Below are 11,642 nucleotides of genomic sequence, written 5' to 3'. Positions count from 1 at the left end.
CCCCCCCGGGCCCCCCCCCCCCCCCGCCCCCTGCATCTTGTTTAAGGGAATAACAGAACCTGACATAGAAGTGGCTGGCCGCAAATCGCAGTCAGTCACCCGCGAGCCAGGAAGCAAGAGATACAAGACTCCAAACTCCCAAGTGATGGCTATGACCATGACAGTCCCCCCTCCCCCATCGCCGAGAAAACAAAACACAGAGGAGGAGATTCTGGTCTTTATTAGCCAGCCCAGCCTGCAGCTCCCCTACCCCTAGCCCAGCCCAAGCAGTGAGTCCAGGTCGCTGTGTGGGGCAGGAAGAGATACCAGTGGTTCTACTCAAAACGTATGCACCAGCTGGACTGCGGGCAGAGTCTGGACAATCTGGATGGAGGGCAGGCCCTGCGGGGTCATGCCTCCCGGGGCAGGGCCGGTGGGCACCACTTGTACCATCTGGGAGGCGGGAGCTGTGGAGATGCCCACTGGGACGGAGGCTTGGCCGGGCGGGGGTGGGGCCAGCAGCTGCAGGGTGGCGGCGCCTCCCGCACCACTGCTATTCTCCAGCAGTTCAGCGGCGGGAGCACTACGGATGATGAGCAGTTTCTGTCCCGGTGGGCCAGGGGCAGGAGGCTCGGCCAGCCCAGGGGGTAGCGTCTCTACCTCCTGCACACACAGCTGGGTCTGTTCCCCATCTGCGCCGCTCAACACCAGGACGCTCTGCAGCCCCTCGTCCGTCTGCAGCGTCTCAAAAAGCACGTCCTGGACGACACCAGTACCGGCCTCACCGTCACCTGGCTCCCCGGGGCCGGGACCGGCCAGCAACTCCTCGGCCGCACCGCTCTGAACCACCAGCAGATTGGGGGCGTCGGTGGTCACAGCTGCCCCACTGGGATTGGGCAGCTGGCCTGCCACAGGCTGGAGCTGGACCGTGGTCACCTCCTGGGCCGGCTGGAGCTGGACCGTGGTCACCTCCTGGGCCGGCTGGAGCTGGACCGCGGTTACTTCCGGGGCTGGCCGGAGAGGCTGCAGCTGGACCCCACTCACTTCCTGTGGGCCTGTCTCCCCACCCCCTACATTCTGTAGAACGATCAAGCTCTGCCCTCCCCCACTGGCCCCTGCGTTGCCCCCGCCCTGAACCCCTAGTCCCCCAGGACCGGGCAGCCATACTACTCCAGGCCCCTGACCAGATTTCCCAGCTGCCCGCGGGCCCTGCCTCCCACGGCCGTTCCCCGCAGCAGCACCAGGGGACGGCAGCAGGATGAGCTTGGCGGGAGCGGGCGGGGGCGGCGGCGTGGGCGGCTGGACGCTGCTGGGGATGAGCTGGAGGCCCTGAGCGGTCTGCACCAGGAGAAACGTCTGGGAGTTGGGGACTGCCTGGCCCGGGGGCGGGGCCGGCGCCGGGCCCCCCGCAACCTCGAGGGACAGCGTGGCCTGGAGGTGGGGGAGGACGTGGACGTCTTGTGTGGCAGCGGGGGCCGGCGCGGCGGCCAGCGGGGCTGGGGGCTGCGAGCCGGCGGCGGGGGCCGCGGGGCCGGCGGCCGCGGGGGCCGGGGCGTGCGTCCTCAGGTGCCGCTGCAGGTAGGCGGCCATGACGAAGCTGCGGCCGCAGATGGGGCAGGCGAAGGGGCGCTCGGCCGAGTGGGTGCGCTGGTGCAGCAGCAGGTTGGACGAGTGCGTGAAGGTCTTGGGGCAGAGCGGGCAGCGGAAGGGCCGCTCGCCCGTGTGCACGCGCTGGTGCTGCCGCAGGTTGGACGTCTGCGCGAAGCTCTTGCCGCAGACGCCGCAGGCGTGCGGCCGCTCGCCCGTGTGCACGTGCCGGTGGCGCCGCAGGCACGACGTGTTGCGGAAGGCCTTGCCGCACTCCCCGCAGGCGTACGGCCGCTCGCCCGAGTGCAGCCGCAGGTGGTACTGGTAGTGCGACGACCACTTGAAGGTGAGGCCGCACTGGCCGCAGGTGAAGGCCCGCAGGCCCGTGTGCACGCGCTGGTGGATGGCCAGCAGCGACGAGCGCTTGAAGGCCTTGCCGCACTCGCCGCACTGGTACGGGCGCTCGCCCGTGTGGTCCCGAAGGTGGTAGCGCAGCCCCGAGGAGCCCTTGAAGGCCTTGCCGCACTCGGCGCATTTGTAGGGCCGCTCGGCACAAGCCGGCGTCTGCGCTGGCGCGGCCGGGGCGGCCGGGGCGGGAGCGGCCGTGACCAGCGGCTCCTGGGGGCAGGTGACCTCGGCGGCCTCCGCCTGGGGGGGCGGGCGCCCCGCGGCCGCCTCTTCCACGTGGCACTGCTGGTGCGCCAGGAGGCTGGCCAGCTGCGGGAAGGCGCCGTCGCAGCTGCCGCAGCGGAACGCCTGCCCGCCGGCCGCCCCGTGGCTGTGCTGGTGGCGGGAGAGGCCGGCCACCGTCCGGAAGGACTTCCCGCACGGGAGGCAGGCGAAGCCCGGGGCGGCGGCGGCAGGCGGGGGCTGAGGCGGAGGGGCCGGCGGGGACCGCGAGGGCGGCGGGGCGGCGTCCGCCTTGGGTGCCGCGGTGGCCTGGCCGTCCTGGGGCGGCGTCGCCGCCTCGGGCCCCGGGCAGGGCTGGTGCTCCAAGAGCAGCTCCTCGCTGCCGAAGCCCAGCTCGCAGCCGTCGCAGCGGTACACCAGCTCCACCGTGGTCTCCGCCGCGGCCAGGAAGAGCTCGGGCACCACGGGCGGGGGCGCGGGGGGCGGGGGGGGCGCGGGCGCGTGCAGGTAGGCGTCGGACACCAGGACCTTGGCGCCGGGCTCGGGCTGCGGCGGGGCGGGGGCGGGGGCGGCGGCCCCGTGGGTGCGCTGGTGCAGCAGCAGGTTGGACGAGTGCGTGAAGGTCTTGGGGCAGAGCGGGCAGCGGAAGGGCCGCTCGCCCGTGTGCACGCGCTGGTGCTGCCGCAGGTTGGTGCTCTGGGTGAAGCTCTTGCCGCAGACGCCGCAAGTGTAGGGCCGCTCGCCCGTGTGCACGTGCCGGTGGCGCCGCAGGCTGGACGAGTTCTTGAAGGCCTTGGGGCAGTCGGGGCACGGGTACGGCCGCTCGCCCGTGTGCTGCCGCAGGTGGTACTGGTAGTGCGACGACCACTTGAAGGCCAGGCCGCACTGGCCGCAGGTGAAGGCCCGCAGGCCCGTGTGCACGCTGCGGTGGATCTGCAGCAGCGACGAGCGCTTGAAGGCCTTGGGGCAGTCGGGGCACTGGTACGGGCGCTCGCCGGTGTGGCCCCGCTGGTGGTAGAGCAGGGCCGAGGAGCCCTTGAAGGCCTTGGGGCACTCGGGACACTTGTAGGGCCGCTCACCAGTGTGCGTGCGCTGGTGGTGGAGGAGCCGGGACGACCAGCGGAATGACTTGCCGCACTCCCCGCACTCGTACTGCGCCGTCGGGGCGGGCGCCGTGGGGCCGGGCTTCTCCGCAGGCCCCTCCGAGGTAGAGGCCGGCGCCATGTCCGCGTGGGAGCCGACCATCACACCTGAGAGGGGGGGGGGGACTCGGCGTCAGGGGGAGGCAGGAGCCCGCCCCACCTCCACCCCAACACCAGTCTTCTCAACGGGGACACACACACGTTCGCCCTGGGAGTCACAGAGGGTGCGTCCCCAGCCCGCCTGCCCCGCAGGGAGCCTCCCTTAAGATTAGGGCCCCCAGTGGTCCAGGTATGCGCCAAAGCAAGCCCTTAGGTGCTAAAGCAGAAACTTCTGGCAAACTGGGACAAGTGCTCACCAGCCACAGGATGCAGATCAGACCCCCCCTCTCCCAAGAGGCTGGACAAATGTGAGAAGGTGGGACCTGGTCTTTAGGAGGCCAAGCACTTCCTTTAGGACTAAGCTCCTCCTCTCTAAAGACAGGCACTGTCCGGGAAGACGGCCTGGGCCCTCTCTTGCACAGGCTTCTAATGCTGGAGCCCGCTCCCTCTAACGAGCTCAGCGTGCACCCTGCCTCAGCTCTGGATCCCACCACTGCTGCAACAGAAGCCCCGGTGAGCATTCGGCTCTCCACCCCCCACCCCTGCTCGCCTATTCCCCCTCGTACCTTAATCAAAAATCCCTAAACTCCACCAGATCCATAACCACTCTGCATCCCCACCCACATCCTCACCTCCTGCCTGCCTTTGGTCTCCCTTTAAAAAAAAATGGGGTTTTTTTAGATTTTATTTTTTAAGTAATTTCCACAACCAGAGTGGTGCTCGAACTGGCAACTCGGAGGCCAAGAGTCACACACTTTCCCATGGAGCCAGGCAGCCACCTCTAGTTTCAGTAACCCTGTGCACTCATGCCCACGAATCTCCAGGTTCCCAGCAGTGTGCATACTGCATTCTTCTAGTCCACTCCCCCCACCCCCACCCAACAGGTGGCACTCAGACATGTTTCTGTTCCCCTCAAACCTCTCCCCTCTCCCCGCCTGCTCTCAGCGGGTGACTCTGCCATTGATCTTGCTACTGAAAAAACAAATGCAATCAGAGAACGTTGCCACATTCCAACCACTGTAGCGGTGATTCTCAAGGACAGCGATCGCCTCTCCCACCCCAGGGGACACCTGGCAAAGCTTGCAGACGCTAAGTTGTCACGACTGGAGGGGCCGTGCTCCTGGGCATCTAGGGAGGGGGACACCAGGGATGCTGCTCAACACCCTACAGTGCATGGGAGGGCCCGGCACGGCGACAGTGCTGAGGCTGAGAATCCCCACACCACCCCACACCTGCCTGCTTCTGGCCCATGGACTCGGACTTCCCACTACTTTCCTCCTCTCCTGACCCGTTCCCATCCATGTACACACAAGCTGCATCTCCCATTAATAAACAACAGGGGCAACTAGGTGGCTAAACTGGTAAACAATGACTCTTGATTTTGGCTCAAGTCATGATCTCATGGTTCCTAGGTTCAAACCCCATGTCGGGCTCTGCACTGACAGTTCAGAGCCTGCTTGGGATTCTCTCTCTTCCTCTGTCCTCCCCTGCTCATGCTTTCTCTCAAAAATAAATAACCTTAAAACCTTCAGGGGCGCCTGGATGGCTCAGCTGGTTAAGCATCCGACTTCAGCTCAGGTCATGATCTTGTGGGCTGTGGGTCTGAGCCCCGCATCGGGCTCTGTGCTGACAGCTCGGAGCCTGGAGCCTGCTTCAGATTTTGTGTCTCCCTCTCTCTCTGCCCCTCCCCTGTGCATATTCTGTCTCCGTCTCTCTCTCTCAAAAATAAACATTAAAAAAATAAAAAACTTCCACCACCACCCCCTCCAGCTATGGCCTTCTCTCTCTCCATCCCCTTTGCAGCAAAGCTACTCAAAAGTGCGGTCAATACATGTTTGTTCCCATGTCAAACCCTGACACTCGGATCCTCCACTCCATCCACGGCCTCCCTGGTGCGAAATACCATGGTCCCTCCTTCCTTTAGCCACTCTCCTCACTTTGGGGCACTGGTTCCTTCTCGTCTCCCTGACTTGTGACTGTAGGAGAGCCCGGGGCTCTGCTGAGCCTTGGTCCTCTTCCTCATCCACACTGTGTCCCTGGGAGCCCTCACTCACCCTCAGGGTCTCAGTCTAAACAGGATGACTCTCAAATGCAGCTCTATTTGACGCCTCTCCTCTGACCTCCAACCCCGCTCCAGTGTGTCATGTGGACGCTTAGCGGACAACTTAGACTTAACATGCTCCACATCTAACTCGTTTTTTCTTTTCTTTGTTGCTCCTGCGCTCTCCGTTCTTCCCCCACAATCTTCTCCATCCCTGAAAGCCGCTCTATTCTTACTCAGGCGGCCTCTCGTTCTCTCCCCGTCTACGACCAATCCGGCGGCTGGTTCCCCTGTTCCAACAAGGCCACGTTTGGAACCTGGACACTTCTCTGCAAGTCCCCCACTGTCACCTCTGTCCAGGGCACCAACGTGTCCCTCCGGGGCAGCTGCAACAGCTTCCCAAAACAGACTTCCCTGTTTCCACCCTTTTTCTTTCTACCTCTGGTATGTTCCCCACACAGAGGCTGCGGGGAACGTGCCAAAGACCTGCCCCAGCTCCCATTTCAGAGGAGACAAATCTCTTAGGTGCCCACGGCCTCCTCCCCTCCCGACTTCCTCTAGCCTCTCAGACCCCCACGCCATCTAGTCACAGCCTGGAGCCCCTTCCCGCCAGTGTCCTTGCTGACAGGTCACCTCCGGGAGACATGCCCTGCATCAGACCTAAATCTGCAACCCCTTCCAACACTCCCCATTCTCGTTCCCTTCTTTCATTCTCTGTAGCACTCAGCCCCTTCTAACCTGCTTTTGAGCAGCGTTTCCCAGCCTCCGCGCTGCTGAGATCTGGGGCTGGACCAGTGGGAAGGCCCTGCACTGCAGGGGGTTTAACAGGATCCCTAGCCTCTCCCCTCTCAATGTTAGTGGCTTCTTAATCACTGTTGCACCCCAGCGCCTAAAATAACGTCTGACACGGAGTGAGCACACGTCTAATGTAAAAGGACTGGGCATCCCCTTTGGGCAGGCTACAAAGATTCCCTTTAAAATGACAGGCATCCTCGGGGCGCCTGAGTGGCTCAGCCGGTTAAGCGTCGGACTTTGGCTCAGCTCATGATCTTGCGTGAGTTCGAGTCCCGTGTGGGGCTCTGTGCTGACAGCTCCAAGCCTGGAGCCTGCTTCGATTTCTCTGGGTCCCTCTCTCTCTGCCCCTCCCCCGCTCGCTCTCTGTCTCTCAAAAATAAACGTTAAAAAAAAAAGTTTTCTTTTAAAAATTAGTGTCTTAACGCTAATTATCCCAGGAAGCTGCACGTGCCTTTCGGAAGGCCGAGCACGCCTTAGATAGGAGCCATCCGTTCTCAGGAACAGCTGGACCCATCTAGTCTAATAAAGAGCATCCCCTTCAAAAGGCCGGACCACACCCTTCCATCAGGCCCGACTTCCCCTTTAAGAGGGTGCTCCTAGGGCACACCAATCTCCACCTTTGCTGAGCTAAGCTAGTGTCCGCTTGGAAGCCACCGAGGCTCTGAGGCATTTCCTCCAATGTCTGCGGCACTGCCAGTGCTCTTTAGCGAGATAAGCCTTCCTCACAGAATAAAAAGCGGGAAGCCGCGGGGAACTGCAGAACCGGCCCCGCCCCTCTGAAAAGCAGCCACTTGCCCTTTAAGAAGGCGGAGCCGGTCTAGTGGACAAAAATCGAAGATGAAGTAGCGCCCTTCCCTTTAAGGCATCCCTTCCGGTTTCACGCTCCCCGTTTCCCCAACGTCTCCGCCCTCCGGTCCCTCCCCCCACCCCCACCCCTCCGGTCTCTCACCTGCGGCCCCGACCCGGGGAATGAGCGGGGGAGACCTAGGGCCTTCCCGCGGGGGCTGACGGGAAGACGGGGCCCCGGCAGCGGCGGGACAGGAGTGGGGGCCTGGGAGGGGGGCGGGGGCGCGCTCCCTCCCAACAGCCCCCGGCGCGAGGCACCCAACCTTTATCGGCTGCCTCTCGCGCACACAAACCCCGACGTCGCCGTCGGCGCGTCACGACGCCACGTGCGCCGAGGCCCCGCCCCACCCTTCCCGCGGGCCTGCAGCCGTCGCTCCCTCCCTGGCGCAGGCGGCGCACTGCATCCTGGGAGTTGTAGTCCTCCCGGGATCCCGACCGCCTTGGTCGTTTTGGCGGTACCCAAAGTCAGCCCAAGGCCCGGGAAGACCGGCCCGGAGGTGGGGTCTCACGTTCCCCCCGCCTTTTTTTTTTTCTTTCTTTTTAAACTATCGCTACCCTCTCGTCTGCCCTCTCCAGCTGCGCGGTTTCCGAATGGGCCTAGCCCATGACGGGTGTGGTCATTCCTGGCCTGACCCCCACGCCCAGGCCCTGGGTCTCTAATTTCCCGTCGTCGGGAAACTGAGGCCTGCAGTGCTTCCTGTTCCCCCACCCCCATTCCGCAGAGGTCCTAAGCGCTCGCAGTTCCCGGGCCTGGGCAGTTGTACCGGAAGCTGGGCCCTGAGGCGCCTGCTCCTTGGAGGCCTGGGGCCTTAGGGAACCGCTGAGCTGTCCCGGATCCCCTCTCCCTCCTTTCCACGTCATCCCCACTCCCATGGCTTCAGCCTTTGAGCCATACTGACTTCTTCAAGTCATCCAACAGTTTCCCAGCCTTGACACTAGTGACACTTGGGCCAGGTCGTTCTTTGTTTTGAGGGCCGTCCTGTGCACTGTAGGGTGGCTATCAACATTCCTGCCCTGATCTCCACCTTCTCTCCAGGAGACTAGCCCCGTCCACATAGATCAGGCATCTTGTCCAGCCCGGTCCCTCTGAGCCTCTCTCCCCGACCTGGCCAGCCAGATATCATTCATGGGAACCGTTCATCCCAGTGGACAGAGCTGGGAGTGGGGACTGCAGGGTTTGAAGGCAGCCAAAACCTACGTGACCCTTCCTAGTGTCCTAGGCTGTTACTTAGGCCCCAAAGGCCCTGTGTGCATGGGGGTTTGTCCCTCTCTGTTTACTGCCATGCCAAAGCTGTCAGCCAAAAAACAGTTGATAAGGGTGACACACACACACCCAGAGAAAGGCAGCCCCACCCTCACTAGTAGTCAAAGGAGAAGAGAAACCCTGGAAATAATTGGGAACCTGGACCTTTCCCTCTTCCTCACACTCTTACCCTCACCAACCCTGTCAGCCACACTGTGGGTGGTGGGAGATGTGTCCTGGGCTTCTGGAACAGTCCAGCTCCAGGGTGGCTCAACAAGGGTCAGAGTCTGGGCCCCTTGTGATCACAGGGTGGGGAGGGGGCTCAGGCCCCACTCACTGTGCCCGCATCAGTGCTCCTGGTCCCCACATACTCAAGCCCTCCAACCCACATCGCTTTCCTCTGGAAGGAGGAGATGCGTGGTGTTGGGCTGAATGGACATTGGATTCTGGTTTGGGCCACTCAGCGCATTGCCTTGGTAATGGCGCCACCTGGGCTCACTTAGGAGAGGATTAGGGGCTGGGGGGGGGGGGGTCCTGGAGCACCCATCTCCCCCTGACACACAACAGGAGGTATCCGGACCAAAGACAGGATTCCCAGGGCCTGAGACTAAAAGTAAAATATCCATTTTCACCCAAGTACAGGAAGAGAGCAGAGATGCAGAGCAGGGGGGCTGGAGTGTGCGCAGGAGCCAAGAGGGCCGGCCTGTGCCTCCCACAGACTAAGGAGGCTCCTTTCTGACATCTCTTATGGCTCCCATGGGTGCCCTGCCAGCCCTGCCCGAATAGGCCTCTTTCCAGGGAAGGGGTGTTATCCCCACTTCACTCGTGGGGGGAGGATGGGCGGGTGGGTAATAAATAGAGGCTCTCTAAAGTCTCTTGGCCAGACACAGAACCAGGAAGTGATATACATCCTATAGTCAGGAAGTGATGTAACATCCTGTAGCCAGGAAGTGAGTCCTGTGACCCGGAAGTGATTTAACTGGGAATGTCTCCAGCCCCAGAGTCTACCCCCATCCAAGCCCGTCTTGCAGGTACCCACATGCGAGATCAAGGCCCAGTGCACAGGAGCTTCCCCGCCCTTCCCTGGGAGAACCAGGCAGACACCAGGTCACATAGTCCCATCTCTACCTGGAAAACATAGTCCCATCTCTACCTGGAAAACAGACCCGTCTGTTTTAAGTACAAAAATGTGGACGGAGACAGATACACTAAATGCCCTCCCCAGGAGGAGCACCACTTACCATGACAATCTCCAATGACCCATGTCCTTGTACACCAAGTGCCTTCTCTTCAAGTGGCCTGCGAGCGTGATGGACGGCACTCCTGTGATAGGTTATGTGATTTGGCAAAGATGAAGAGATTTTGGCAAGTGCAGTCAAGGCTCCCCATCAGTTGATGTTAACCAAACGGAAATGTAATGATTAATTTTATGTGTTAACTGACCGACTGAGCCCCAGGATGCTCAGGTATCTGGTTAAACACGATTTCTGGGCATGTCTGCCAAGGTGTTTCTGGAAGAGATTAGCATTTGCATCATCAGACTGAGTCAAGCCAATGGCCCTCCCCAGTGTGGGTGGGCATCACCCAATCCATGGAGGTCCTGACTGGAACAAAGAGGCAGAGGAAGGTGGGACTCAATCTCTACCTGACTAGCTGGAATGCTGATCTTTGCTGGCCCTCTGCACTTCTGGTCCTCAGGCTTTCAGACCCACTGGAATCCACCTATGGCCTCTCTGGTTCTTAAGACTTGGAACCACACCGGGGCACCTGGGTGGCTCAGTTGGTTAAGCGTCTGACTTTAGCTCAGGTCATGATCTCGTGGTTCATGGGTTCGAGCCCCGTGTCGGGCTCTGTGCTGACAGCTCAGAGCCTGGAGCCTGTTTCAGATTCTGTGTCTCCCTCTCTCTCTGACCCTCCCCTGCTCATGCATTTCTCTCTCAGAATTAAATAAAACATTAAAAAATTAAAAAAAAAAAAAAAAGACTTGGAACCACACCACTGGCTTTCTTGGCTCCAGCATGCTGATAGCAGATCATGGGACTTCTCAGCCTCCATAGCGGCACAAGCCAATTCCTTATAGTAGATTTCTTTATATATGTAATATATGTAACATCTCTGTGTGTGTGTCTATATGTATAGATAGAATAGATACAGATACATATAGATACAGATGATATAGATACAAATATAGATCCTAGTAGTTCAGCTTCCTTGAAGATCCCTAATACAGAAAGGTTGTCCTGGGTGGGCCTGATATAATCAGGCAAGCTCTTTAAAATTGGGTCTAGAAGTCAGACACATGAAACATCGGTGATTCTCCTGCTGGCCTTGAAGCCATCCACCTCCATGAGTTCTTCAGATGAGAGGAAATGAATTCTTCCATGTGAGCCTGGAAGAGGACCCCAACCCCATATAAGACTGCAGCCCCCACCTACACCTTGATCACAGCCCTGTGATCAAGGCCCCGTGAGCCCCTGAGCAGAGGACCCAGTGAGCTGTGGTGCATGGACTCCTGACCCATGCAAACTGGGAGAAAATTAGTGTACACTATTTCGTGCCATGGTATTTGTGGGGTTTTGTTACACAGCATAGGTAACCAATACACTTCTTGTGTTACTTTGCTAGGTTCACTCTAACAAAGTCCCACAGGCTGGGTGACTCAAGGCAACAGAAATTTATTTTCTTACATTTCCGGAAACTAGAAGTCCAAGATCAAGGTGTGGGCAGGGTTGGTTTCTCCTGAGTCCTCTCTCCTTGGCTTGTGGGCATCTGTCTTCTTCTTGTGTCTTCACATGGTCTCCCAAACTCCTCTTCATATAAGGAAACCAGGCAAATTGGAGTAGGCTCAGACATAGGACTTCATTTTAACTTAGTCACCTCTTTTTTTTTTTTTTCTAGGAGAGAGAGACAGTGTGAGGAGGGGAGGGTCAGAGAGAGAGGGAGTCACAGACTGAAACAGGCTCCAGGCTCTGAGCTGGCAGTCAGCACAGAGCCCGACGCGGGGCTCGAACCCACGAACCGCGAGATCATGACCTAAGTGAAAGTCGGACGCTTAACCGACTAAGCCACCCAGGCGCCCCTAACTTAGTCACCTCTTGAAAAACCTTGTTTCCGGAGCGCCTGGGTGGCTCAGCTGGTTAAGCATCCAATTTTTGACTCAGGCCATGATCTCACAGTTTGTGAGTTCGAGCCCCATGTCGGGCTCTGTGCTGACAGCTCAGAGCCTGGAGCCTGTTTTGGATTCTCAGTCTCCCTCTCTCTCTCTCTCTCTCTCTCTCTC

At 59.9% G+C, this 11,642-nt stretch overlaps 1 protein-coding gene across 1 annotated transcript; it reads right to left on the bottom strand.

Moving 5' to 3' along the window:
* Positions 1–204: 204 nt before the first annotated feature.
* Positions 205–7,385, bottom strand: ZNF628 (zinc finger protein 628). The gene is made up of 2 exons (XM_039244054.1): positions 7,223–7,385; positions 205–3,446 (listed from the first exon to the last, which is right to left on the bottom strand). Exon 2 carries the CDS (start codon positions 3,439–3,441, stop codon positions 319–321), a length of 3,123 nt encoding a protein of 1,040 aa, XP_039099985.1. The 5' UTR covers positions 3,442–3,446; positions 7,223–7,385; the 3' UTR covers positions 205–318.
* Positions 7,386–11,642: the final 4,257 nt, after the last annotated feature.

Source organism: Hyaena hyaena, unplaced genomic scaffold (assembly GCF_003009895.1).
Source record: "Hyaena hyaena isolate Hyena2069 unplaced genomic scaffold, ASM300989v1 scaffold_235, whole genome shotgun sequence".
NCBI lineage: Eukaryota > Metazoa > Chordata > Mammalia > Carnivora > Hyaenidae > Hyaena > Hyaena hyaena.
Note: the sequence above shows the minus strand (reverse complement) of the source record. Positions and strands in the feature narration are given on the sequence as shown.

What these genes read in the sequence shown, in the direction of transcription:
- ZNF628 (XM_039244054.1), bottom strand. Translation starts at nt 3,441, where the DNA reads ATGGTCGGCTCCCACGCGGACATGGCGCCGGCCTCTACCTCGGAGGGG.